Source organism: Ambystoma mexicanum, chromosome 2p, assembly GCF_040938575.1.
Source record: "Ambystoma mexicanum isolate Mex_15411 chromosome 2p, UKY_AmexF1_1, whole genome shotgun sequence".
Lineage (NCBI taxonomy): Eukaryota > Metazoa > Chordata > Amphibia > Caudata > Ambystomatidae > Ambystoma > Ambystoma mexicanum.
In genome coordinates this window covers 590,856,688-590,883,813 of record NC_090923.1, presented here as the reverse complement: position 1 = coordinate 590,883,813, position 27,126 = coordinate 590,856,688, and the positions used below count along the sequence as shown (strand labels likewise).

General features: G+C 46.3%; 1 protein-coding gene across 5 annotated transcripts in view; it reads right to left on the bottom strand.

Annotated features, from left to right (window-relative positions):
- Positions 1-27,126, bottom strand: part of FANCD2 (FA complementation group D2) — a 2,923,540-nt gene that overhangs the window by 622,742 nt on the left and 2,273,672 nt on the right. For all 5 annotated transcript variants that reach the window (XM_069644087.1, XM_069644091.1, XM_069644090.1 and 2 more), the window contains one exon: positions 6,077-6,187. In XM_069644087.1, coding sequence (XP_069500188.1) covers positions 6,077-6,187 — 111 coding nt within the window. The remainder of the gene's footprint in view (positions 1-6,076; positions 6,188-27,126) is intronic.

Genomic DNA, 27,126 nt, shown 5'->3' with positions numbered 1-27,126 from the left:
TTTTGTCAAGCTGAGCCGATACCTGCTCCTTGGACTATCCTCAGATCAGCCAGTCACCCAGGTATGGGGATATGTGAACACCAGATCTCCTGAGGTGCACTGCCACCACTGCCATCAGGTTGGTGAAAACCCTGGGCGCGGAAGTTAAGCCAAAGGGGAGCACCTTGAATTAATAATGACGAATCTCAGGAATTGCCTGTCCTGCCAATCTATTGGCATATGAAAATAGGCGTGAGAAAGGTCCAGCAACACCAACCATTCTTGAAGTTGTAGAGCCTGGAACATTTCTCTCAACATCACCATCCTTAACTTGTCTTTCCTAAGGAACATGATCAAAGCCCTGATGTCCAGGGTGGTGCTGAGTCCTCCCCCTTTCTTGCGTACCAAAAAATAATGAGAGTACCACTCTGATCCTCTCTGCTCAGGTGGCACCTATTCCAATGCACCCTACAATAACAGGGCACTCAGTTCCTCCTGGAACACCTGTTCCGGTTTCTGTTGAAAGGGAGTGGTCTGTATGGAGGTTATCTTAAAATGGTAGACAGTACCCCCATTCGACATGCTGCAAGGCCCAGGCATTGGAGGTTATATCCTATCAACTGTCCAGGTGTCGGAAATTCTCCATCCAACCGGGGAAAACATGTTGGGAGAACTCAAAGCTGCTATGGGGCGCCATCACCCCTTCTGCTGCTGCAGTGGTCTGCTGGCCCCTATTGAGACCTCTACCCCACCTGGGACGCGAAAAACACCTCTACCTTTTTCTGGCTTGCGGGAGATGAGCCCTCTTTCCAAAAGGAATGTTTTGCCGGTAGCCTCTACCTCTTGTGGAGAAGGCATAAGACTGCTTAGCAGGTTGCTGCACAGCTAGGCCCAGCAACTTGGCAGCCAAGTTAGAGTTCTTGAATTTCTCCAGGGATTAATCGGCCTTCCAGCCAAACATGTGCTCACCGTTGAAAGCTATATGCAGAGGTTTTACTTAGACATTTGGTGAATATCCTGAACTGTGAAGGGAGGCTGATCTCCTTAACACAGTGGAAGTTCCCATTGCACGGCCTACACAATCTGCAGTGTCCAGGACCGACCGCAGTTCTTGGCATGCCACTTCCTTGCCATCATCAATGATTCACATTAAACCATCCCTTATTTTCCCAGCCGGAATGTGCTCCATTGCTTCCGCCACGAGTCTCCACAACCTGTGAGAGTACATGGTGAATGCGCACGATACATTGACTGCCTTCAGGGCCATCCTTCCTGAAGCGAAGATCTTTTTTGCCAGGGCCTCCACCTTCTTGTATTCCCTGTCAGTAGGCAGGATAGAGATGGACATGGCTGGCTTAGAACTTACAGTAGAAGCTTGCAAAACTAGGCCTTCTTGCAAACGGTGGATAGACAAAAAAGGTAAATCCCCCTTAGCTGGTTTGTATTTTTGTGTAAGCTCTGTATCCACAGCTGGTGTAGGGCAGGGCCTCAGATAGAATGTTGTAATAACATCAGATAGCCACATTAAAAGGCAATGCCCTTTACGTTTGCAGTCCCTTATCTAAGATGTCTTTAGATCATAAGCAGACATGGGTTTTGCTTATGTGTCTAGACCTAAGGCTTCCATGGTGAGCATTAGGGGCTGCCTGTTACAGATCCAGGTCAGGAGACGTGTCCAATCCACTTGCGTCATTTAGCCCTTCGGCTAGAACAAGCAAATCCGCTTGGTCAGTGAAGAAATCGTCTCCTCCAGTCATCCCGCCTGTTAGGCAAAATTTGTATGCAGTACCCTCTGGGAACACTACAAACAACTCTGACTACAGGTATAGGAAACCAAACCTTTGGTATAATCTTGTACTACACAGTTTTGGTAGCGTGTTGAGCAGCCAGGCTTATCTCAAGAGGGGTCAATGTGAGCTGTAGTGGAGTTACACAGAGATGTACAGTTACAAGCATTCAAATAAACTCTTAAATTCAAGGTTTCTTGAATAAACAATTATTAATTTATTCATCAGTCAGTTAGAATAAGCCTTCTACAGAAGGGAGCAATATAATAGTAACACTCAAATACACTTCATGAAATACACACTCTTGATATCTCTAAATCAGTAGATACCCTTTTGGGATGGCCCACAGACTGTTACGCTCACCTGGTTCCCACAGGGGTGTCGGGCGGAACTGGAGAGCCACGGTCTCCACCAACGTGATGCGTAGTGCAGAGATGACTGACTGGACTGGCCCACCTAGCTTCTTCTGCTTGACCCGTAGAAGTAGTCTCCTAAAGGCGGAGAAAGGGAATTAGCCACCTGTGGATCTGAGTAATAGTCCCTCACTGCGTCCCCATTTATCACCTCTGATATTCCCGTTCACAAAGCTCACCTTATAGTTTTGAATGATGAGCTCTCCATCCTGTGAGGAACGCAGGGGCGCGTTGATGGGCAGTTACTTGACTGGCTTGAGGATATTGGAAGAGTTCTAGACAAACCTTGGCTCCAAAACTCCTAGCGAAGGACCGTAAGCATATAGTTCTTAAGAGTTCAAAAATGTCTGAATAATCACTCTTGTCCAATTCCTTTGTTTATCTTGCAGCTTAGACCCAAAAAAAGATAATTCTGTGGCAGCTAAAGCGTTCAGGTAAGAGTCTGTGCTGTCTGTTAAATGATGCCAAAGTTTAACTTGCTGCTTTTTGGCGTGCTGGTGAATAATACCTCCGGCGGTAAAATCAGGTAAGTATATGGTGGCAAGAGATTGTCCTTCTTTGTTTCCCCTCGGCTCACCTTGTTGTTTTCTTGTTCCCCTTAGGTGCTGGAATGCGGAAACATAATGATGGAGGCAGCGCCGGATCGTAGAGATGCTGCGAGGAGCGGTGAGTATGGTGCGGCGCTGCGACGTGTTTAAATAAAGTCTTTTTCTTGTTCAAAGGTGCGATGAATCCGGAATCAGGTAAGAAACCCAATGTTCTTGTTCTAACCTTTCTTCTTCTTTCCCCTTCTTTCTAGGCGCTCTGGGCTCGAGGAGGGCGTGGCACGAGGCTGGATGCTGACTGCAGGATGCAGAATAACGCAAAGCGTGTGCTCCCCTTCGGGCGTGGTTTAAATAGCCTCCAAAGTAGTCCCAGGTAAGTATTCCTCCACAACCACACACCCGAGTAACAAAATAGTCCTTAGGTAAAGTAGTTCCTTCCAAGCCTCACATGGGCTTGGATCTCTTGCAGCATGGTCTGCATCAGGTACGTTTTAACATATGAGCCTGGGGTCTATGGCGCCAGGACTGTTCCCCTATATGAGCCTGGCGCCATAAACGCCAGGACTGTACCCATATAGCCCCTTAACAAGGGTTGCTGGGCTTTCTCTGGGTAACATGATGCCTGCTTCCGGGGGTTGCTGGACTTGGTCTGGATGCCCGGGGGTAGGCATCATGACACAGACACTACCTACACCTTCAGGTGACGACAATTGCTCGGGTGCTGGGGACATTAATATATCACTGTTGCACTTAGGTTCATATAGTAATAAGTCCAAGGAAAAGATTATTTAGAACCCACAAGGGACCACATTTATTCTTAAGCAGTCAAATACTTTTGGATCCCTCCACAAAGAGTCATTCAGTACAATCGGCTAAGCCAAAGTCAATGGGCATCAGTCTTAAATGGGATGAAGCACCTCGGGTAGGTAAATGGAAAAGTCTTTGCGCAATGTCTTAGAAGTCTTTGAAGAAAAGAAGAATCAAATGTAGGGCCACAAGCTGATTAGACTTGTGAGTGGTAGAAGATGCAAGCAACTCTACAGCAAGATGTAAGTTCTCTTAGAGTTTGTGCAGTACCTTTTTAAAATGAAGAAAAGATGCAGCAGATGACTCCTGTTCCTGTGCAGCTCTGCAGGTCTCACTGTTCCTGGGCCACAGTAGTGGGTACAAGAGGGAGGACGTCTGGGGACTCCTGCAATGCACTGGGACGTTCAAAACTCGCAACTGGCATACTTCACTTTCAGTGGCTGTTCAGTGTTTCAGCTCCTTGCATCTACCGCAAATAGCAACACTGCAGTTCCTGTCTGTCGAGAAGGACTTTCCTTGCTTCTGGGGTCCCGCACTCTGTTGAGGGGGCTCAGGCTCGGCCAGTCCTGCTTCCTGGGAGTCTGGAGGATCTTCCTGGAGCTCGTGGACAGCTTAGAAGCAACGCACACAATCTGGTGTTCCTCTCTCTGGCTATCCGGTTTGCAGCAGCAACTCTATGGAAATTCAAGCAGCTCCGAGAGGGATGTCCAGGAGGCTTACTTTGGAGTTGATTGGTCCCACCAACTCAAGGGGAGACGTCATCCTTGCAGTGGCTTCTCTGTCGATGCGAACATGGCGCTTCGGCACTGCAGCAGGGCTTAATCGGGCAAACCAACGGTCCAGGAGTTGCAGCAGGCGTCCTCTTCAAGTTCTTCTTTGGTTCCTTCCTCCAGTGGTCGACTCTGCCTTCCAAGCCAAAAGCCTCGCCTTTAATTCAGTTCTCTCCCATTCATTGCAGCCTAGCTGTCAGTCAGCCAGCAGTGTGGCTGTCGTTGCCGGACAGTGAGCCGACCAATCACCACAGAGTGCATTCGGATCTCCTAGGAGACTAAGCACAGGGAGTTTCGGGCACCTCCCTCACTTCCTGCCTACCTCAGGCACCCTGGAGCCAGAGGCGGGCTTCACTTGTGAATCCCGCCAAAGGCAAATTGAACAAAGGGACCAACCCTGGTTTGGCGTGCAGGGTAAATCTCAAGAAGGACCTTTCCACAAAGAAATGGCTAATAAAGAAGCCTGGGCCATTTTGACGAAAATTGCACCCTTGGGTGCTTTACTGCAGCTGCAAACGCAGCCCACAGGCAATGCACACCACGGTAGTTAAAACGAAACCACTGTCAACAGCCATTCATTGAGAAAAGGGCAACATAAAAAATGTTACATGAGAAGCTAGACACAGGGGATACTAGGTAACCCCTCCAGCATCCTTTTGTAAGATAGTGTGTACTGGGTCTAGAAAGTTACAAATGTGAGTAAAGTCAATTTCACTTTACTGCTCTTGGAAACAGTAGTGTATCCACACATCTGGTATACTCCCCTGCCAGAACCTAACACACAATTTCCCTTTGGTTTCTCTCTTTCGGTTTTACCCAAGTTCGTATTGTGGGTGCCTGAACCCACTTCCACTGTCTAGGGACTTTTTTCTTTCCTGACAAGGCTTCGGTGCCCCAACCCTTTCCCTGGGCTCACTGGTTTACTTTCTGTACTTCTGCAGTCTTCCCAAATCCACATCAGGTGTTTCTATGGCTCTCGCATCTCTTGCGGCCACTGCAAACACATCTTACAGACGTTCAGTGTTTGGCCAGTGATCCAGCTCCCTCGGCACTCGGAAAGCATGACTTCCTTCCCAACGCCCTGCCACGGCCTTGGCGGAGTGGGCCTGAGCACGTTGCACACCTTGTCAGAGTACTCTGTAAAAAAAAAACAAGAACTCACCTTCTTGCTCTCCATAAATGGCCATTGCTCACCAGCAGGAGGGAAACAAAACTCTGCGTGTCAGTGCGCTGAAGTCACCTAAAAAAGACAGCAAACTGGTAGGGTCTCTCAGAAGAAACACAAAGCTAAAAATGAACCAGACATCGGAGGAAATGGGCCTCCAATGCCGGAAACCCTGCACTGCTATTAGTACAGCATCTAGATCATGGATGGTGCATCAAACGCGAGGTACAATAAGAAAAAACAAACACATTTGTTAAGCATGTTAAAAAGAAAACAGAATTATGGTGCTGCTGCTTGCCCATACTCCCTCCCCGTCCATAGCAGAGAAAAGAACTGATGGTGTAGCCAGTAACATGCCGGGAGATACACAAAGGTGTGTCCAAGCATGTTTGCCAGATCCCCTCTAACGCTCTATCGATTAATAAAATGCTGTTTTGCATCATGCACCAGTCCAGCCTACTTCAAAGGGACAACTTGAGTATTGAGAATAGATGTTAAGGAAGTGAAGTAAGATGTACTTTGGGGTACTAACAGGTCACAAGTAACTTATGTGAAAGAGACATCTGGTACCAATGTAAAGGTATCATCATCACTCAAGAAAAATACCTACCTGACCAAATCTTCCAGTGGCAGATCTGTTTCTCCTTCTTTCAGACGTCCAGCAAAGACTAGAAGGGCAGACTTCCACAGTTTGCGGTTTTCATGCTGAGAGAATCCACTCCTGAGAAAAGACAAAATTAATGATTCTGCTCGCTATTTTCAATTTCAGAAAGCTTTTTTCATAGTAGATGGCAATGCAAATATTGAGAGGCAAGATTTCCCAGGTTTACTGCCGGATACAGATTAAAGTTGTGTCCAAGTGTGGGATGTAGAGATTATAAAGCAGTCATTCATGTATGGAAATGCTTGTTATTTATGACTGCCGTTGGAAAGATTTATAGATGATTAAGTGTTCTAAATCATGCATTCTTGTGAGGGTACAGCAGTAAAAAGTAAAAAGAAAAACACATAATTAACCTGTATAGTTTATGGCAGCAAAGAACAAATTACCCCTGATAAAGATTTCCGACATGGATTTTGCCACCCAGAGGTTCTTCACGTAAGATATTGGATTGTCAGCTGGCAGCAGCAGGAGATTTAGTGTGCCTTAGTGTTAGGGAGAATTTGCATTCTATGGCTAATTTCCCTTACCTAGTGAGTCCGACAGCACCTTTGCTGGATTTCTGGAGTTTATTTTTTCCACCTGGTAAGAGTGTGTTTTGCCATGTGTATTTCAACTGTTTTTGTGATTGTGGACTCTGGAGTACACCACTTCAGTAGCCCCAATCTTTGTGTGTTACACAGCACCTTCAGTGCAGTGACACAGGGTTGTTTCTTAGACTTCCCATCGACTCCATTTTTCTGGGGCTGACTACTGTCCCCCAGAAAAGGGTAAAGTTGGCATTAAATTTACATAGTCACTTTTACCACGGATCCAGTACACCACATCTTATTTGGAGCATTGGAGAGAGTTCATTCTTAGCCCTTTTTATCTGTGCCTCTTTGAGCATTGTTTCACTCCCTTAACGTTAAGACTTGGCTGGTGGCAGTGGTATCTACCCTAATTTTCCTACTGCGATTATATTACATAACGTGGTAACGTTTTAGGCTATTTTAGTAGCCTCAAACTTTAAACCTGCTTGCCCAAATACTTTTTATTTCGGCATCGGTTGGGTTTAATCGCCATTTCTTTTTGTTAATATCCTTCTTGGGTCTTTCTTTGCACGGCAAACCAGGTTTGCCTCCTTTGTTCGCCGACCTTTGGCGGGCTTCTGACCAGAAGCCCTCCTTTGGCGTCTAGGTGGGCTGAATGTGAAGGAGGAGTGTAGTCACCCCCTGCACAGGGTCTCCTTGGAGACCCAGGTCGCACTTTGTGTTGATTGGCTGAGGTGGTTGTCTGGGCTGGTCAACCCCCTTGCTGAGTGATTGACAGCCAGGCCGTGTAAATGGGGGATTATGGCATAAGAAAGGCAGGACTCTTGGGCTACAAGGCAACATCGCCACTGGAATGGCAAAGAACCGAAGAGAAACGGAGAAGAAGACGGCTGCTGCAACCCCGAGTCCCGGTGAAGCCCTGCTGCAGTCCTGAGCTAACTACTCTTCAACGACAAGAGAAGATCCAGTCCAGAGTCTTCTTCCCTTGAGCCTGGTGGGATCAACCAGCTCACCCTTTCTTCAGTCAGAGAATCCTCTCCTGGGTCGAAATCACTGCTGTGCTGCAGTGGTCCGGATAGCCATCAGAAGAGCCCTCTCCTGATTTCAAGGAGTGCACCTTTTATTCATCGTCATCTTTTTCGCTGCTGCTGGCCTCATCCCTGGGTAGGGCAGATCGCTCCAGACGTCGTCCTTGTCCCCACGACTGAAGCCGCAGGAACCGTGAGTCTGCAGGAACTACCAGAAACGAATGCCGTGGCACCAGCTTTTCTCCAACGGAATAAGGTTCTGTGCACATTTGGTAATTCTCTCCATCTGACCATCCGGAAACGGGGTGAACCCCTTTCCTCCTCGAAGATTTGTTCCTTCTTCCTTCCCTCTCATAACTTTACCTTCCATCTGACAATATCCAAGTACTCTTGGCATCTCGAATCTCGAACCGTTCAACGTGTGATCCTCGCCAACTGAGCATCTGCTCCATTGACACTGGCGCAGGCCTATTGACTTTAATCTGTATCTTTGAACGAGTCCTCTGATTCCCTTCCCTTGACAACGAGTCCTCCGATTCGCTTGCCTTGACAAAAGTAATGCCTGTGATTTTTATCCAGTTTTCCCTTGTTTGAAATTCTAAAGTACAAATAGTGTTTTAACTTCATGAGCATTTCTATCTGCGGGTACACGTTAGTATCGCAACACCGGTCTGTCAAATCCGAATGTACTTACCTTGAATAGGCTGGAACAAGTGGAATTGGTTGCGTGTAGTGTATTTTACGTGTGGTTTTGAACTTATAGAAGTGAAGTGTGTTTTGAACAGATGGTTTAAAATAAATGTACTTATATTTTTTACCTGAAACCTTGAGTCAGTGTTTGCTTGAGTCACAGTAATTGTGGTCCTTTGTGTAATCTCTACTACTGCTCATTTACTCTTGAGATAAGTCGGTCTGCTCCGCTACTGCTACCACTTTAACAGTGTAGTACAGGCTTGTACCAAAGGTGAACTTGTATTGCCACTTGTAGTCTTAACTGTGTGCAGTGGTCCCTAAGGGCACTGCACAGGATTCTGCCCAACATTTAGCATATACCTTCTGCAATGGCCCAACTGCATGTCTCAGCAAATGTCACAAGTCATATCTCTATTGTTGCTGTGTTTGGTTCAAGGCCTTTTCTATTTTTGTTGAGTAACGACCAAAGGTATATTCAAGCTGAAAAAGTTACCATGCATCATCTTATCAGTGCTTACTAAATCTCAGCAAACAGGGCATACATGGGATAATCACAATGCAAGATGGTTAATAAATAAAGTGCGAGAACTACACAGAACATTTAGCCAACAATTAATTCATAAAAAACATGTCAATGCGGTTTACCTGAATTTGTCACAGTCACATTAGCATTTTTTCACGCTAATTCAATAATAAAGTGCAAGTGCATTACAATACTAGTAATCGACTGCACGTATCACAGATACACATATATATATACAATATTCCTCAATTTCTGATAGTCAAAAATGTAATTACTGAATAAAATGCAAGTGCATTACAGTATCTGAGAAAAGTGTGTTGAGGCATCAAAATATCTAATTGATATGCAATGGCTGCTTCTCATGTACAAATATGTCATACTGTTGTTTCACAGTACTTACAACCAAGCATTAATTCATGAAAACATGATAGTACAAGATTTCTAACTTTAACACAGTTACATTACCATAATCGCAGATTAGTCCAAGAATAAAGTGCATGTGCATAACAGTATTGGTAACCAATTTATCATGTCACAAATACATTTGTATACAGGCTTCCAGAATTTGGTATATGAGCATGCCTAATATTTGGCAATTCAATGGCTAAAGTACAAGTGCATTACTGTGCCTATACCGACTCTCATACAGTGCTAGTGCATTAAAATGCCTGATTGATATGCGTTAGCAATTTCTTATTTACAGATGTTTCTTTCTGGATTAAGATTAAAATACACAAATATCTCAAATTGGTTGACCGTAAATGCCTTTGCATATAGATGTAATATTCCCTGGGCATTATGGTACTTGCATATACTAGATTAAAGTGCAAATGCTTCAAGTGCAATTGACTACCAATAGATTAAAAAAATCCTAAAAAATGAATGAATCACCCGATTCTACATGGGTCATCTTTAAGGTGTCGATACCAAAAAGCTATGTCATAAGTGTGAGGAATCTGAGGGCATCCTCACTTCTTCCCCCAACATATTCTCCCAGGGGGCCAGGGAAATGCTGTTGCTATCAGATCCTCACCTTGGGTGTGGATATGGGAGGGAGGATCACCTAGTGTAGAGTGGGGATGAGGTAACCTTGAGTGAGACATGGTAATCCCCATTTTGCTTTTCCAATGAGCATAATACCCACCAGGACTTTGTAGGTTATTACCAGTCCCTTCCCTATCTTTGACATCAATTATCTCCCAGTAAACACTCATCAGGTACTGGGACGAGGAATAGACACACCAGAGCCATACATCCTCCCTTTTTGGATTCTTCCTCACACAAACACCACTTAGGTACTGTTAGGCAGAATCCTTTGCAGTGCCCATAGGGACCACTACACACAATTAAGACTACAGATGGCAATACAAGTTTTACCTTTGGTACAAGCCTGTACTACTATGTTAAAGTGGTAGCAGTAGCGGAGCAGCCAGGCTTATCTCAAGAGTATATGAGCAGTAGCAGAGATTACACAAAGGGACCACAATTACTGTGACTCAAGCAAACAAGCAAACACTGACTCAAGGTTTCAGGTAAAAAATATAATATTTATTTTTTAACAATTTGTTATAAACACACTTCTAATAAATTCAAAACCACTCGTAAAATACACTACAACTAATCAATTCACTTTGTATAGTATAAATCAAGGTAAGTACCCTGTGTTTAAACGGACCAGTGTTATGAAATAAGACACGTTACCGTGAATATGTTTGCAATCACTTTTTGACAGTTCGGTCTACAAAACAAATGCGTATCCGCGGCAAGAAATGTTACCGGGGCAAAAACACACTTAGCACCCGAGATACCCAGAGGGAGTTGGGGGCAAAAATCATATGCAATATATTAGTTAGGCAGACAGAATCGAAGAACACTCATAGACAGGAATTCAAGAGTCAAAGGGCCGGGGCCAAAGTCAAGTGACACCGGGTGCCTGTTGTCGAGGATCACACAGTCGGACAGTTCATGATTCAACGTAGCCAAGAATACTTTGATATTGTCAATGTTCGGAAGCAAAAGTTATAAGGAGCGAAAAGTAAGGACACGCCTTAAGGAAGAGAAATAGGGATTCACCCAAATTCCTCAAGGAGGACACAGTGCCTTTCTCAAAGACTGAAGCTGGTGCCACGGCAGATGTTCCCGGTAGTTTCCTGCAGACCCACAATTCCTGGAGCTTCAGCACGAAGAAGGACGATGAGGGGGTCTGTACCACACAGGGATGAGGCCGGCAGCAGCGACAATGAATACAAGGTGCACTCCTTAAAAACAGGAGAGGTTCTTCAGGTGGCTATTCGGACCACTACAGCAGTGTGCAGCAATTTCGACCACAAAGGGATTCCTCCGACTGAAGATGAGGTTGTTATCTCCACCAGGTTCAATGGAAGACGACTCCGGACTGGATCTTCTCTTAGTTGTTGAAGGGTAGATAGCTTAGGACTGAAACAGGGCGTCACCGGAAAGGGATATTTGCTGCAGTCGACCTCTCCTCCGCTTCTCTTCGGTTCCTTGTAGTTCCAGTGGCGACTCTCTGACTTCCAGCCCAAGAGACCTGCCTTTTATGCAATTATCCCCCATTCACACAGCCTGGCTGTCAATCACCCAGCAGGGGGTTTGTCCAGCCCCGACAACCACCTCGGGCCAATCATGAAAAAGTGCGACTTGGGTTTCCTAGGATACCCTGTGCAGGGGTGACTACACCCCTCCCTCACATTCAGCCCACCTAGACACCCAGGTGCCTAGAGGAGGGCTTCTTGGCAGAAGCCTGCCAAAAGACAGTGAACAAAGAAGGCAAACCTGGTTTACCGCGCAAAGTAAAACACAAGAAGGAGTTTAACAAAAAGAAATGGCGAATAAAGCGCACCGGAGCCAAAAGAAAAAGTATTTGGTCAAGCAGGTTTAAGTTTGAGGCTAATACAATAGCCTACAATACTACCACGTTTATATAAGATAACCGTAGTAGAAAAGTTTAGGGTAGATACCACTACCACCAGCCAATTGTAAATGGTAAAAGAGCGAAACAATGCTCTAGGAACTACAGATAAAAAGGGCTAAGTTAACCCTTCCAGTACTCCATGTAAAATGGGGTGTACTGGATCTGTGGTTAATTTGACTAAGTAAAGTTAATGGCAACCTTACTCTTTTCTGAAGGACAGTAGTCATCGGTCTGAACGACATCCCTGTGTCACTGCACTGAAGGTGCTGTGTAACACACAAAAGAAGGGGGCCACTGAAGTGGTGTACTCCAGAGCCCACAATCATAAAAACAGGTAAAAGACACATAGCAAAACATGGGTAAAAGTGGGGGAAAAGCTCACACTCTTACCAAGTGGAAAGAAATAACTCCAGAGATCCAGCAAAGCTGCTGAGGAACTCCTAGGTAAGGGAAATTAGCCATGAAATGAGAATTCTCTCTAACAGGTACTGACACAAGGATGCCACCATTAACACAGAAGACAGACTGGAAGAAGAAACATGAGCGGTCTAGTTGTTGGACTCATTATCATGGAGCCGGGAACTTTAAAACAGGCTCGGCTGAGAAGCTAGGAGAGAGGCCCGAAATCATGAAAAAGAGTTGCATGGGATAAGTTGTGGCGGCGGCGAGAAGGCACCTTCCCAAGACGCTGGGCAGTATAGAGACCGTGATCCGGTGCATTAAGTGAGAGGGGGTTGTTGGCAGTCTGAGGCGGAGCTGAGAAAGCAGTGTGGCATGGAGAAAATGTACAGGGAGCATTGGAGAGACTCCCGAACGCTCACAGGTACAGGACCGCTGAATGCAGTTTACTGGAGCTCTGAACTAAGCAGAGGGGAAGCGAGGAAACCATCGAGGATGCCGTATGCCAGAGGGAACCAGCACAAGCAGACAGAGTGGAGACAGTTCTCCGGAAAGCCGCATAACAGACCGGTCAGTCCGCCTGGGTGAAAAAGGGGTCCCGGACACGATGGCTGGGTTGTTTAGTGCCAAATATCTGAATTGAATATATGGAAACCAATATGAAAAAGTAATTAACCGCATAAAAAGCCGTAAAAACAAGCATTGCCAAGCGTCAAAAAAGCAAGCATTGCCAAGAGTTAAATAAGCAAGCATTGCCAAGTGCCAAGAATAGCTGTGCAAAAGAACTATAATGGTAACAAAGTGACTTCTGCAATTGTATTCGTTCTCCACTCTTGCTTCTCCGCTCTTTTTGACTGCTTACTCTCTTTTCTCTCCTCCTTTCCCTTCTCCCTTTTCCTATCTCCTCCCCTTACTTTCTTCTATGCACTTACTCTATCAGAATTGTCCCTGGACCTAATATGATAGCAACCTCGTCTGTTTCCTCCACCCTCCCATTACTGTTTTTTTCCTCTCCACATCCCCTCCAGCACTATCTGAAATGTCGTCGGGCCTAGTATGATAGTCACTTGTTTTGTTCCTCCCCTCCCTTTCTGCACCCCTCTCCCTCACATTTTTTGTTTTTCTCCGGCTCTACCAGAAATGTCGTCAGGCCTAGTACGATAGTCGCCTGTCTGTTTCCATTTCCTTCCCACTCTCCTCCTCCCTTCCTTATCTATGCCTTAGCTCTTGCACTATCTGAAATGTCGTCAGGCCGAGTATGATAGTTAATTTCACATCCTTACTGTTCATGGCATGTAAGAATGTGGTTGTATTTTCCCTTGTTCCCTTCTTTGCCTTGAAGCGCTTTGAAACACATTGTGTATAGGCGCTATATAAATAAACAATCATATCATATCATATCATAACACAGCTTGTATGCAAGTGAAGTCTGTCAAAAAGTGCCAGGTGCTTTGATCAAGAAACCTAAAACAGAGACTATGTTTCCTAGTAGGAGAGTGTACTGGGAAGATTATGATGGATTGTGCAAACAACTATAATGGGAATTGAGTTTGCTAGCTGGAAAGTGTACTGGGAAGCCTATTTTGGTCTTGCAAGTGAAATCTGCTAAATAAGTGAATGGCAACAAAACCAGTGACAATAAAGCTTGAAGGGTTCTTGAAAGGATACCAAATCAAGCCTCACTATGTAGCTGAAATTGTGGCAAGATACCTATGAAACAGATCCAAGTAAGGTTAGTTGGTTGCGTTACCTGTGATGAGTGAACTGTGTGGTTCGACAACTGCACCTAAACCAAATACACCCACCTAAGGAAAAGCAACGTTGTGATTGAATAAAGGAAACATATGGGAACTGAAATTGATGAACTGAACTTCATAAATTGGTGAAAGGTAACCAAACCGGAAGAGCTGGGAATTATTCCAATGAATTGTGTTATTTTGGAACATTGGAAGACTTGAAAGCTTAGGGAAGGGAACGTCTCTTTTGTAAAGTGAACTATTTGAATCTTGGAGAAGGGAAATCCCTTTTCCACCTAAGAGCTGGAAGAAGTTCAGAATTTCTATTTTGAACACTTGGTTTTGGACACAGACAGACATTTGCTTTGGACTTCCTGACAGACTATCATTAGTTTCATTTAAGTAGGGAAATCCCACCTTAGCATAGGGCAAGTTAGGCCTTTTTTCAACCCGTCTTTTTAGTTAATAAATGCTTGCATCTCAAATTTCTATTCAGTTGCCTGTGTCTATTTCATGATAACTTCACAAATGGTGTCAAAGAGTGGGATGTGGCTCAGCCAATACCAGTTGGGGAACCCTAAAGTTTGGGAAATTAAGTCCCAAATCATCAGACCCCTCAGTAGCCACAGAAGGCTCTATTACGTTTGATATCTGCAGTAGTACAGAAGAAAGTATTTCCCCAGGTGAAAGAATACTAATGCCTACTGATCTGGTCTTGATTCCACCCCCACATACATACATCAAGTTGGCTCTTAAGTCAGGGTTAGCATGGAAATTTGGAATTGATGTGTTAACCGTGGTTACAAATCCAGACTTCAGGGGGGACATAAAGGTATTACTACAAAACCATTCGTCAGGGGGATCAAATTGTACAGGGGGCTCCAAGAGTAGTGTTTCCTAGGGTAAAGGAAGAGGCCAGGAAAGATGCGTCAGAATTAGGTACCCAAGGCTTTGGGGAAGCTGACGAAACACCAGATAATTCACCCAAACCCAAACCCAGAAGGGTTATAGATGAAGAACCCGACACTCTTCCCGACCTGGCCTTTGCCCAAAGGAGTGATCCATGGTTAGCTGAAGCCTTCTTGCAAATTCTAACAGAATGAGAGGGGATCCTTTTTTCTTTTAAAATCGTTGGTTAATGACAGGCCACCAGGGGGTGCGGAGCAACAGGGCAGCCTAAGCCGAGCTCCTGCTTGCCCTCAGCAATTAATCTGGTGAAACTCCGTCCCCCCCGATCTCGGGGGACTCAGGAAGTGCAGGGGTAGAAATCGGAGTGCGGAATCTCTGACTTGGTGCAACCGCGACTTGCGTTGCTGCCCCAGGGCAGCGTACGAGCCTCCCCCGGGCTGCCAGCTGATGGGAGCTAGAGGGCCCGCCTGTGAAGACGCTGTACAGGCTGGTCCGAAGAGCAGCGGACACACTGATATGGCCACCCACCCCCACCGGGGAGTACCTGATGGAACTGGGGGTCAAAGCCCACCACTGATTGGAGCAGTATACTGAGGAGCGAGCGTTCCTGGCCCGGGAAGGCAGGTAAATATGTGCAACTCGCGGGAGACCGCTCCCGTTTACAAGCCAGGAAGGAAACGCTCTGGAGGCCTCCTCCCCGCTGCACCCTCCTGCAATTCCAGCACACATACCCCATTGGGAAGGCTTTTTAGGCCTTGCTGGGTATCACAAGAATTGCTAGACTATGCTACCATTGCTGCTCCTTCGATTGATTTCATCACAGCCCTAGAAACCTAAAAGAGTAACTTGGTCTTGGGAGTGTGAGAAAGCCTTTTAAGGCTTAAAGGATTCACCTTTCCAGTCCCATGTAAACAAAGCACTAAACTGCAAATGACCTTTTATTGTCCAGACCGATTCCTCAATCTCAGGTATTTGAGCAGTCCTATCCAAACTTTATATTAAGGGGATGGAGACTCATTAGCAGGCAATTTAAGGATAGGGATTTCAGGCTGGCTACTGTGACGAAGGAGTGCTTTGCCATTGTGTGGGCATTTTGGAAGGTGAGCCCATACCTTTTTGGTACTCACTTCACAATCCATACAGATCATAACATTCTTAAGTGGCTCATGAACCGGAACGGTGGAACTCCTAAGTGGCTCATGTCATCCAAAAACTATCATTCAAGGATCTGAATTCACCATTGAGCATAAGCAAGGGTCCCCAACATAACAATGCTGATAGTCTGTCCAATATGTATAACTGACTAGAACAGAAAATCCATCCAGAGGTAGATTAGATCCTCCTGTCTGTAGTCGGTGGGGCCTGGGGATATGTTAGGAGGGATTTCTTTTATAGAATTCTCCCTCCATTGATATCAATGTAACACCCAGCTATATGCTATGTTTTGAACCCTTTGGAGGTAAGTAAGGTTTTTTTGTTTCACTTACCTTGTTCACCTCACTTATTCTGGGAGATCAGGTTACTAGGGTAGGAAGACTCCTTTCCCTTTCATTACTTTTCCATTTTGTGTAATGTAGCACACATCACTTTACAGTGAAGTGTTGCAGTGGTACTTTGTATCTCTTTTGCTTTTTATCAAGTAACATGTTTGTTACCTTTTAGATGTGCATAGGACAGGCTGGTGGCAGTGAACAGAGTTCTATTCTTTTTTTCGGTGCACTCAAATGCACATTTATTCATTACCGCTTTATGCCATTCCCAGTACCTTGTACTCAAATTGTCAGTGCCATGAGGCTCAAGCTCGTTCCTTTGGCCGTCTTGCTATTTGTCTTCTTTTCTACCCTCTCAAGGTCCAAAAGCCCCAAACAAGAGATACACAATCACAAGATTCGGGTGGTGTCCTAGGCAAAGTGAGGGTGGGTGTGCACTGGCCAGAAATGGGGTTTGGGATTGGGAATGTCCGGTTCCAAGCCACAGTCAGCCAGCGGATATCTGTTGCAGGGAAGATGCAGGGTTTGTGGATGTCTCTGACTGGATAACCTTTACATGTTCCAAGGGTGCAGGTCCTATCCATTGGTGGGCTCGGCAGACCACAGCGCAAATTTGGGTTGAGAAGTGAAGTTCTGGCCATTTCAGTGATTGGCCACTGATGACGAAGAGCTTGACCCGGAGACAGAGAAGACTACTGCTGGGGACAATGAGCATTGCCAAAGCCATGTCCCGATGAAGCTTTGCCTCTCTTGCCGAGATCATTCTAGACCCTTGGACTGGTGGGATCAACCAATCCTGATCCCTAAATGAGAAGCCCATAATCGGAAATGCCACAACCATCCTGTGGGCTGTCCAGCTTCTGCAAATTCCTCTTGGCTCCACCGGGTGTCGTCCTGAAGTGGAGTTTGCGACTGACTTGTGGCCCAGGACCAGCTCTCCTGCTGCTCTCCAGAATAAAGCGGGGTCTTTCTGGAGCTCAGCCTTCCTCGGCATCTTGAATCTCGCCTGTCAACTCCTGATCAGATGAACTTCACTGGTGCTCTTTCCTGCCATGTTCCTGGGTTTTCTTCATGCCGCAGGACCTGTGGAGGCTGCTGTCCTGAAGCGCCGGGGCCATCCAGCAACAAGATTTCCAGAACAGTCCCATCAGAGCACAGAAACCCTTGTAACCCTAACTCCATGGACAGGACCAATGGCAGGATAAAAATGTCCCTAGTGATTCTGAGTACTGTAGGGGTAGTCACTCAGAAAATCGAGTAACGGGCGTAAGCTTGCCTACCTGTCATCATACCCACCTCCTGCCATAAGGACTGTATGGGTGCAAAGTCCACTCCCTTAACTTTCCCTTGTCTGGTCATGAACAGCGGAGTTCTGCCCAAGGATCCCCCAGGGATGCCCCTAGTGTGTGTGCCTGTGTGTGTGATTGGGTCAATACTGCTCATAATGTTTATTTACCTACTTACCTAACTTCAAAGCCATTCTGCAATTGAATTAACCTAATGCAGTTACCAAAGCTTGTTCTGTGGGACTTGAAAGACTTCCTGCTCCCAACTCAGGTACTTACTTGGTACCTTGACTTAATGGAGGCACTAGGCCTACTTACCTGGTAGCGAAGGACCTAGTAGCAGGTCACCCCCAATGTATCCTAGGGAAGGTTCGTGAGCAGAGCTTGCCTCTGTCTTGGACTACCTGTCTTCTCCTCACATCTGGAGGGCTTTGGAACGTACTGCTCTCCCAACAGAATCCAAGCACATTCTTCTTTAAGGGCTGAAGTCCAGAGATGAATCAAAGAAGGGGTGGGAGACCCCACTTCTTAGTGGAAAGGGTTCACAGGTGATTAGACAAAAGCAAGCCTGCTTTACGGGGTTCAATCATTGTCCTCCAGACAAGTGGCTTTGACTCCTGGCATCACAACCAAAGTGCTATGTGCTTAAGGATATGGAGGTGGCAGGACGGAAAGAGAGGTAAACAAAGGGAAACACAATGGGGGTACCTCCTCTAACTATTCTGACCTCTTTCTGCCCCACCCCTTCTCAGAACCATGGCATCAAAGGACCTTTGCTATGCAGTACCCTAGTTTGAGAATAGTTTTTGAAATGGGTAATACCCTTGATTCCTGCTTCCCAGCACAGCTGCTGCTAGAGCGAGGTGTTGCAAGACCTCCAAAAGGATCAAAGGAGAGACACAATCTTACAGTCTCAGGGGCCAGGTTGCCTGACAAGAATACACAAAATCCTTAAACAGCTGGTGTTAGGCAGAAACCTGTGCAGTTCCCTCTTGGACCACTGAAAAAGATTTAGGAATACAGGTGTTAGGCAGTAAACCCACTTGGTAGCAGTCTGTACCACAAAGATTCACTTGGTAGCTGTGGCTGAGCAGTCAGACATCCGTCAAGAAGAGTTAGGCAGTATACAGAGTATTCACAATAGGTCAAGAGCACACAATAGAACAAGTAAACACTGACCAGGGCTTGGTGTAAAAGAGATATAATTATTCATTTAAAACCACGTCTAGAAAAACACACAGGCACTAATAGTAAGCAACTCAAAAACACGGTCACTAAAAGATATACACTCCCTTAAAAGAATATTAGACAAGTCTTAAGTAAAGCACCACTTATTTTCAGACAGCGGTGAGCGCTTAACGTAGATGGCACTCTAATAGTTAGTTTAAAAAAAGGAAGAGAAAAGCAGAGAACAAATTGAAACAGATCCCAACACTTTTACAAGAACATAGCAAGAGAGGAAGGCAAAGTAAAACCGTGAATTCAGAGTTAGTAGGCCGGATCCGCTTTAAGAGGATCCAAACGAAATGTGTCCAAGGTCACACGGTTGCAGTGCACAAAAATCTTGAAAAGGTTAAAAAAGAGTTGGACCAAAGAAAGAGACCAGTTAGAGGGTCAAGGCGGCCAGCCCAGTCCAGAAGGTTAAGGAGTTATTATTACCTTGTTGCAATCTTTAGAAAGGGAGGCCTGGCGGACACAGAACCTTAAAGTGGTGAGAACGCTCCAGCGGGGGCAGTGGTTCCTGGCAGCGGGTGCAAGTCGGTGCATCGTCCGGGGGAAGAGAGGATCCCGTCGTGGAGGAAGACAGGGGCCCGTTGCAATGCCAGGGAAGAAACCAGCCGCAGAGTTTCTCAGGTACAAGGAGCGGTCCGTTGATTCGCGGTTCAGGGGTGAGTGGCTATCTGGCCGCCGGGGTGCTTGGCACGGGCAGTTCGACCACAAACCGGGATGGGGTGTGAAGAAAGAAAGGTAAACTGGTTGTGCTCACCAGTCAGGGGAAGAAGCCTCCCCAGCCGGGAGATCTTCTCTGTCGTCGGGAAGTGGTGAGTCGGTTCTGCAGGGCTCCACCGGGGGTGTCGTCGTGGTAGGTCGGCTCAGCTTCTCCCTCGTCGGATTCTCAGGTCCTGTGTCGACTTCTAAAGTTCCAGTCCCCAAAGCCCTGCTTTTATGCAGAAAACCCCCATTCACTCAGCCTAGCTGTCACTGAAACATGCTAAGTGGTGAGCCGGCCGGCTCACCACTTGGGCTAATCACACAAGAGTGCGACTTGAGTTACCACGGTAACTCAGTCCAGGGTGCCTAAACCCCCTCCCACACCCCCTGTGGTACCCAGGCAGAGTGGCACCACTTTTGGAGGCTTCTGTGGAGAAGCTCGCCAAAAAGTGTAACAAAGGGCTCGACTTGAGTTGGAGTCACAGAAGAGAACACAAATGCCATTTTAGAATCGAGACTTGGCAAAAAATACCAACCGGAGAATTAATATTAATTAAATAAACCGGCAGTATGTTCGGGGCTATGAGAATTAAATAATTAAAGCTGGTAGCCTCGAACAATGGGAAAATCCCATAGGAAAATATTTGCGGTCGAATATAAAAAGTAGTTTCCACTGCCACCAGCCAAAACTCGATCAGGGGGACGGAGACGTGCCCCCTCGACTAACAGAGCCCAGGGCAATCGAATTGCCCCGACCAGTACGTCCACAATATGATGGTTTGTACTGGTTTCTGTTAATAATTTGGGACTAGTAAAGCCAATGGTGACTTTACATGCCCTGGGAGACAGTAGTCAGTCCCAGGGTATGGAGTCTATGGTGGGGTGTCATTATGACACCCCTGTGTTACTGCACGGAGGGTGCTGTGTAACACATATGAAAAACGCATGAGACCCTATGGAGTAAAGGACCCCATAGCCCATAAAACACATTACCAGTCAAAGGAATACCATAAATCATGTCCAAGAGTGGGAGGAAAAGAGTCTCACTCTTGGCAGGAGGAAAAAACAAACTCCAGAAATCCAGCAAAGCTGCTGGGGGACTCACTAGGTTAGGAAATTCAGCCTAAAGAGAGAATTCTCCCTAACAGCTGGCTTCACAGTGTGGACACATGTATGACATAAATCTTATGTGAATTACTATTGTACTATTGGCATGGGTAGTATAGCTCAGTTGCAACATGCTCGTCTTGGAAGCAAGACGATGCAGAGCAACACAGGTTCGGATCCGGGGTCTGCACTTAGAAACCTCTTCGGTATTAAGCACGTTATAAAAAACAATTATAATTAATTATAATCCACCATATTATAAACTCAGATATAGCTTTATGTTTAAAGATTACATTGCCACCAGAATAGTAATTCCATATGACTATGTGGTTTTGGAACAGAGGTGAGACTTTAAATGCAGCCACTGTGCAAAGTGAGTTGGCTGTCCCAGCAGCTGTCAAAGAAAATCCTGGACCATAGAACCTTCTCTGTGCCTCTGGAGAACAGGTGCTGGAGAATGATGCAAAAGGCACAGGTATATGTTATGCTTTTGGGATGGAGTTTATGCAAGCGGGCCAGGTTAGCAGGCCCCCCCTTTCTGAAATCGGAATTACCTACATCGTTTAAATAGTTCATACAAAATCAAAAATGCCTGTGCTACTAGACTCTTGACAGGTGGCAATTCCTCACAGGATCCCCAGCCAAAAAGGTTAAGAGTCACCGTTCTTAGAGTCTGTCTCTTCCCCCAGGCGAAAGTATCTACCTGCAACCCAGGTTTTTGCTGGATATAGGATATGATATGATCTGGCATTTATAACGCGCCTGTACACAAGTGTTTCTAGGCGCGACAAGACAAGGAGGGGGAAACTAACGAAGGACCAAACAACGATCTTATTAGGCCTTGTGTCATTCAGATTGCGCAAGTGTGGGGAAGGGGAGAAGTGACCGGCTCAGAGGGGAAGGGAGAAGTGCAGGTAAATCAATAAGTGTAGCCAGCAGGTGGCTCATACGAGCAGAGAGAAGGGACTGCAGGGTTTCAGGAACAGACCCTTAAGTGCTGGGGGAGCCCAGAGGCAGTGCAAGGGCAACTGGACATCCCTATTGCTGAACACGACAACATGTGATTCTCTACCTGCATGGCCTTAACCCATCAAAGATGTCTGTGGTCTGTTTGGACGTAAAATGAGAGCCAAATATGGTTTAAGCTTGCATACCTCCCAAACTACCAAAAAAGCCTCTTTTACAACTGTGGTCGAGTTGCACTCTCGCTTTGTCTTGCACTCTCGCCTACTAAGATACTACAAGGTTGCTCTACCCCAGAATTTAGCTGCGTTAACACTGCACCAATTCCGAATTCACAATGATTGAATGATGAATTCCTGCTCATAATCTAGGATCTTTATAAATGGAGCCTTGCATAAACCATCCTTCAAGCTCTGGAAGCAAAGGAAGTTTGACAGGCAGAGGTCCAGATCCCCTTCTTTTGGATTTTCTTAGATATCACTTAATTGAGGGGGTGCAAGTGAGACCCAAGAAGGCCCTCACCAGAGACTGGGTGGTAGGGATATTCCAATCCACCACTGCTTGGACTTTGGCCTGGAAAGGCTGTTTCTTAACTCCATCTAGGAGTCCTAGGTATGGGTTGTGCATCTGTATTTGTGACAAAATTGAGCCCCTATAGTTGACACAAAAGCAGACTTCAGTCTTCCAACTACTTGACATTTTGGGTACCAGTACCACAGGACTAACCCATTGCTGTGAAAACCTCTTCCTTGATGCTGTCATTTACCTCATCAGACATGCAGTGAATTATGTTCTTCACCAGTTTACTGTCTCAGTGTCAATGCCATGGCTGCACCAGTCCATTTGAGCTGAGCTAGGTGAGAACAGACCTGTATGCTTTCCCATCAACTGCCGGCTATTCCGCAATTGATGTTTGCTTAGGTCTGGATTCCCTCCAGGGACCCATCTGTGGACTCTGTGTGCAGCAAGTCTGGTAGGGGATATGTCTCCTTAGTCCCATCATCCGTCGCGAGAGCCAACACCAAGTCATTCCTGCTGTATTGAGGCTTCCACCGTTGGATATAGGAGACCCTGTGCGTCTGATTGGTATCTTTGTGTCAATGAGCTAGTTAACTTAACTGATATTTTCCAACAACATATAGGACATAGTCCACTTGTCATGAAGGGCACTTGGCTTGACAGTTTCCATAATCCAGATTTGTCCTGGAGATATTCTTGTCACTGCGGCCTTCTGGTCATGTCATTGCTTCATGAGCTCCTGGCAGACCTTTAGATTGCAGGTGCTCTGTTCGCTGTACTTGGCCATCTTGGATCTGAGGTCAAACACATAATCCACTATGTCGTGGAAAGTAGTTTGGGGATTGCCTTCCCCTCCTTTCAACACCAGATTTAGCAGGCCCCTAGCAGGATGACCATACAGGAGCTCAAAGAGACAGAACTCTACTCCACTCTAGGGCACCATACGGCAGGCAGACAGAAGGCATGGCAGGAGAATATCCCACTTTCTCTATAAGGTCATCTTCCAATCCACCTATCATGGCTTTCAGGGTCTTGTTGAACCACTGAATAAGCCCACTGGTCTATAGGTAAAAAGCTGAGGAGAACACATATGTAACCCCACACTCATCCCACATAGCCTTTATATACATGGATATATAGTTGGATCCCCTGTCAGAAATAACTTCTTTAGGGAATCTGACATGAGAGAATATTTCTACCCAAGATTACTCATCACAGAGGCCTTGATGTTTCTGAAGGTTACATCCTCTGGAAACCTGATGAAATGGTCTACCACAACCAAAACGCAACAGGTCCCTTAGGTGGTCTGAAGACCCAAAGGACCCACAATGTCCATGCCTATTCTCTCAAAAGGCCACCCAACGACATGTAAAGGAATAAGGTGTTCTTTGTGGCCCCGTCAGATTTACGGGATGATTGGCAAGTATGACGGGACCTAACAAAATCGTTACATTTTACACCCATTTGGGCCAGCACAAATAGGAGTGATCAAGACATCAGGCTGAATGCCCAAGTGACCTGCCAAAGAATGGCCTGAGCCAAGTCCCGTAGGAACCCCCTGTGGCACAGGGTCACAACTAACCTCAGGTTGGACCCTGCCTCAGGGTTATTGAGCTCACTGTACAGAAGAGTATTATTCTCCAGTACACACTGAACACCAGTGCCTGTTTCTCTGCCTTCTCATGCAGGTCAGCTAGAGTGGTACAGCCCCTGTGTAACTTGCAACTGTCAGCCTGACTTGGACCACCAGCTAATCATAACCCAATCAGTTTTGGCAGGCCCTTGATGTCTGAAACAATGTCTTCCACCACAGGTTGTGGTTTTATGCCTATAGGCAACCCTGGGGTCACTGAATTGGGTATCCCTGCAGTAGGTGCCTCAGTGGTCTTAGGATCTGGACTGGGTAGTACCAGGGGACCCGGTCATTCAACATCTCTAGCTGGAAACGCTCCTGGGCACATGGCCTCAAGGGCCCTGAGGTCCAAGATGGGATGGAGTCCTCCCCCTTTCTTGGGTACCCAATAATAAATAGGTATCAGCCTGGTCCCATCTGCTCAGCGGGCACGTCCATCACTGCACCCTTCAATAATAGGGCTCTCAGTTCCTCTTGGAGCTCTTGTTGCGGTGGTTGTTGAGTGAGGGGGGGTGTCTGTCTGGAGGTTTTCTTACGAATTGTAGACCGTACCCCCATTTGATGAGCTGCTACGCCGAGGCATCAGAGGTTATCTTCTTCCACCTGTCCAAGTGCACGGAAATTCTCCTTCCAACCGGAGAAATGTGGGGAGAACTGAAAGCGGCTTAGTGGGCGCGGTCGCCCCTGCCGCTGCTATCACAGTCTGCTGGCCCATAGAGGCCCCTCTGCCCTGACCAGAACATGAGAAACACCTCTGCCCTTGCCGGCCTTGTGTGAGTTGTGTCCTCTTTCCAAAAAGCATGTACAACCTGAAGCCAAAAGATTGGTTTGAAGGTTGCTGTCCAGCTAGGCCGAGTGACTTGGCAGCAAATTTAGAGTCCTTGAACTTCTCCAACGATTCATCTGCCTCCGGGTTCAACAGGTGCTCAATGTGATAAGCTATGTCCAGAAACTTGGCTTGGACATCTGGTGAGAATGCTGAGCTGTGAAGGTAGGTTGACCCTCTTAACATAGTGGATGTCCCCGTTGCATGGTCTATGCAAGCCGCAGTATCCAAGCCCGAAGGCAGTGCTTGGCATGCCACCTCCTTGCCATCGCCAATGATCTGCATGAAACCATCCCTCATTTCACCGGCCGGTATGTGTTCAGCAGCTTCAGCCATGAGACTTTACGGACCGTAAGATTACTTAGCAAATGTGCATGATGCATTGACCACCTTCAGGGCCATGCTACCTGAAGCGAAGATCTTCTTGGCCAGGGCATCCATCTTCTTGGATTCCTTGTCTGTAGGGAGTTTAGAGGTGGATGTGGCTGGTCTCCAGCTCATTGTAGCGGCTTGCATCACTAGGCCTTCTGGCGTGGGGTAGGATGACAGAAAAGGTAAATTCCTCCAAGCCGGTTTTGTACTATTGATAGTGAGTTCTGCATCCACAGCTGGCGTCGAGCAAGGCCTTTGCTACAATGTGGCAATGCCCTTCCTGTTTGTGGTCCATTATCAAGGATGACTGTTAGGTCAATCGCCGACAGGGGTTTATGTGGGGTGCCTAGACCCAAGGCCCCTACTACCCTTTCCACTGTCCATCTGTACTATGCATTAGGATGAAGATAAGGAGCGGCCTGTGGCAAATCCAGGTCAGGAGTCGTGCCTAACACACTTGCTTCATACAATTCTTCGACCACAGCAAGCAAATCTGCTTGGACAGAGAAGACATTGACTCCTCCAGACACACTGCCTGTAGGCTCAAAGCGAAAAGGCACTTGGGTCCCCTTCGTCGTTGTAAATCAACCTCATCGAAGTTGAAAAACGTCGATCAGGACATTGATATGATTGTTCCTACCAGGCCTTTCGGCACCAGTATCTTGCGGCTCTCCGGAGGTAGAGCCGAATTCCTGGTCATCGTGGTCAAGCTTGAGGGCGCAGAAGCAGACTTGGTCACCTTGGCAGCGGAACCTTCAGTCGCAACTGGTGCCGTATTAGCCTGCAGCAGCGACACCGGAATCGTACCTGCTGCAGACTTTTTAAACATCTGGAGCATTTGCTCCTTGAATGCCTCCCACTTTTCCTTCGACATGCCCAGGGTTGGCAGATCTCTTACCACGTTCCTCTAACTAAGTGGAGACCTGTCTGCGCCGACTGCACCTTTTCTTCTTATGCGAGGATGAGGAGGATGAATGGCTTCGGGAGTGTGAACGCTTCTTCGCCTTCTTATGTTGCCTGTACTCCTTGGCCCGGTGGTCGAATGCACAGGGTACTTCGACAGAGGCCGACCAAGTGCAAATTTAGCCGATCTCGCCCCGAAGGGATTTCGGATTCATTTGCTGACACAAACCACTCTCTTCAATATTGTAATCTTTCCTCAGACACCACACGCAGATGCCATTCGAGACATCTTTGAGTTGCAGTCATGGTAAAGCTTAAATCCTGAAGCCCCATGTACGAATATTGAATTGAAATTTTCTCTGACAAGAACGTTCCGAAAACAGGTTGCTGAGCGAGCAGAAAAAGGAACAGAGGTACGGGCATAGTGACATAATTCGGTCAAGTAAAGCCATACTACACCTCCTGTCAAAAGAAGTTTAAAAGCACTTGACGCTGGAAGGATGTCTATTTAATGAGGAATCTGTGGGAGAATGCAATCCATTGAAATAAGTTTCGGAAGCCGATTGCACAAGGAGGCTATTTAAAGAGATGAGGAATATGTGGGAGGAATCTATCCAACAGAAGAATATGTGGGATACATAGTAAAAGAGTGCATTCATGAAACAAGTTACTAGTTACTCTTGGCATCTGTGGCACATGGAAAGAGGGAACAAGAATGAAAAATCACTTACTGATAATGTTCTTTCTATGGATCCTAATCACACAGATACTTTATCTGCTGTTCTCGAAAAATCTCGACAGGTGGTGTGCAACTCAACATAGACCTGGGTACAAGGTTTTTTTTTTTTAATTTGGTTTCATTAGTTTTACAAGAACAATAAAACAAAAAACAGACATTAAACAAAAAGAAATATACGTTGTGTAATACACCACCCTTAGCACATGGTAGCTCGATTAAGGCAGAATATATTGTGTCATTTGAGACCCGTAATTTGGCAGTAGTTCCATGTTTCACGGTGTATCACCCCAACTGTTAGCTTCAACCCACTTCCACCCCCTCCCCTACTTGGATTAGCATACATTTTATGAATAATTGCATAACGTGAGTACTAGAAAGGCACAGTAAACACAGTTCAAGTGTCTGACAGCACCGTCACCACTGAACATGAGTCTTCTCCCACTTTGATGTCCTTGTGTTTTGCATCTTGAGTCAGG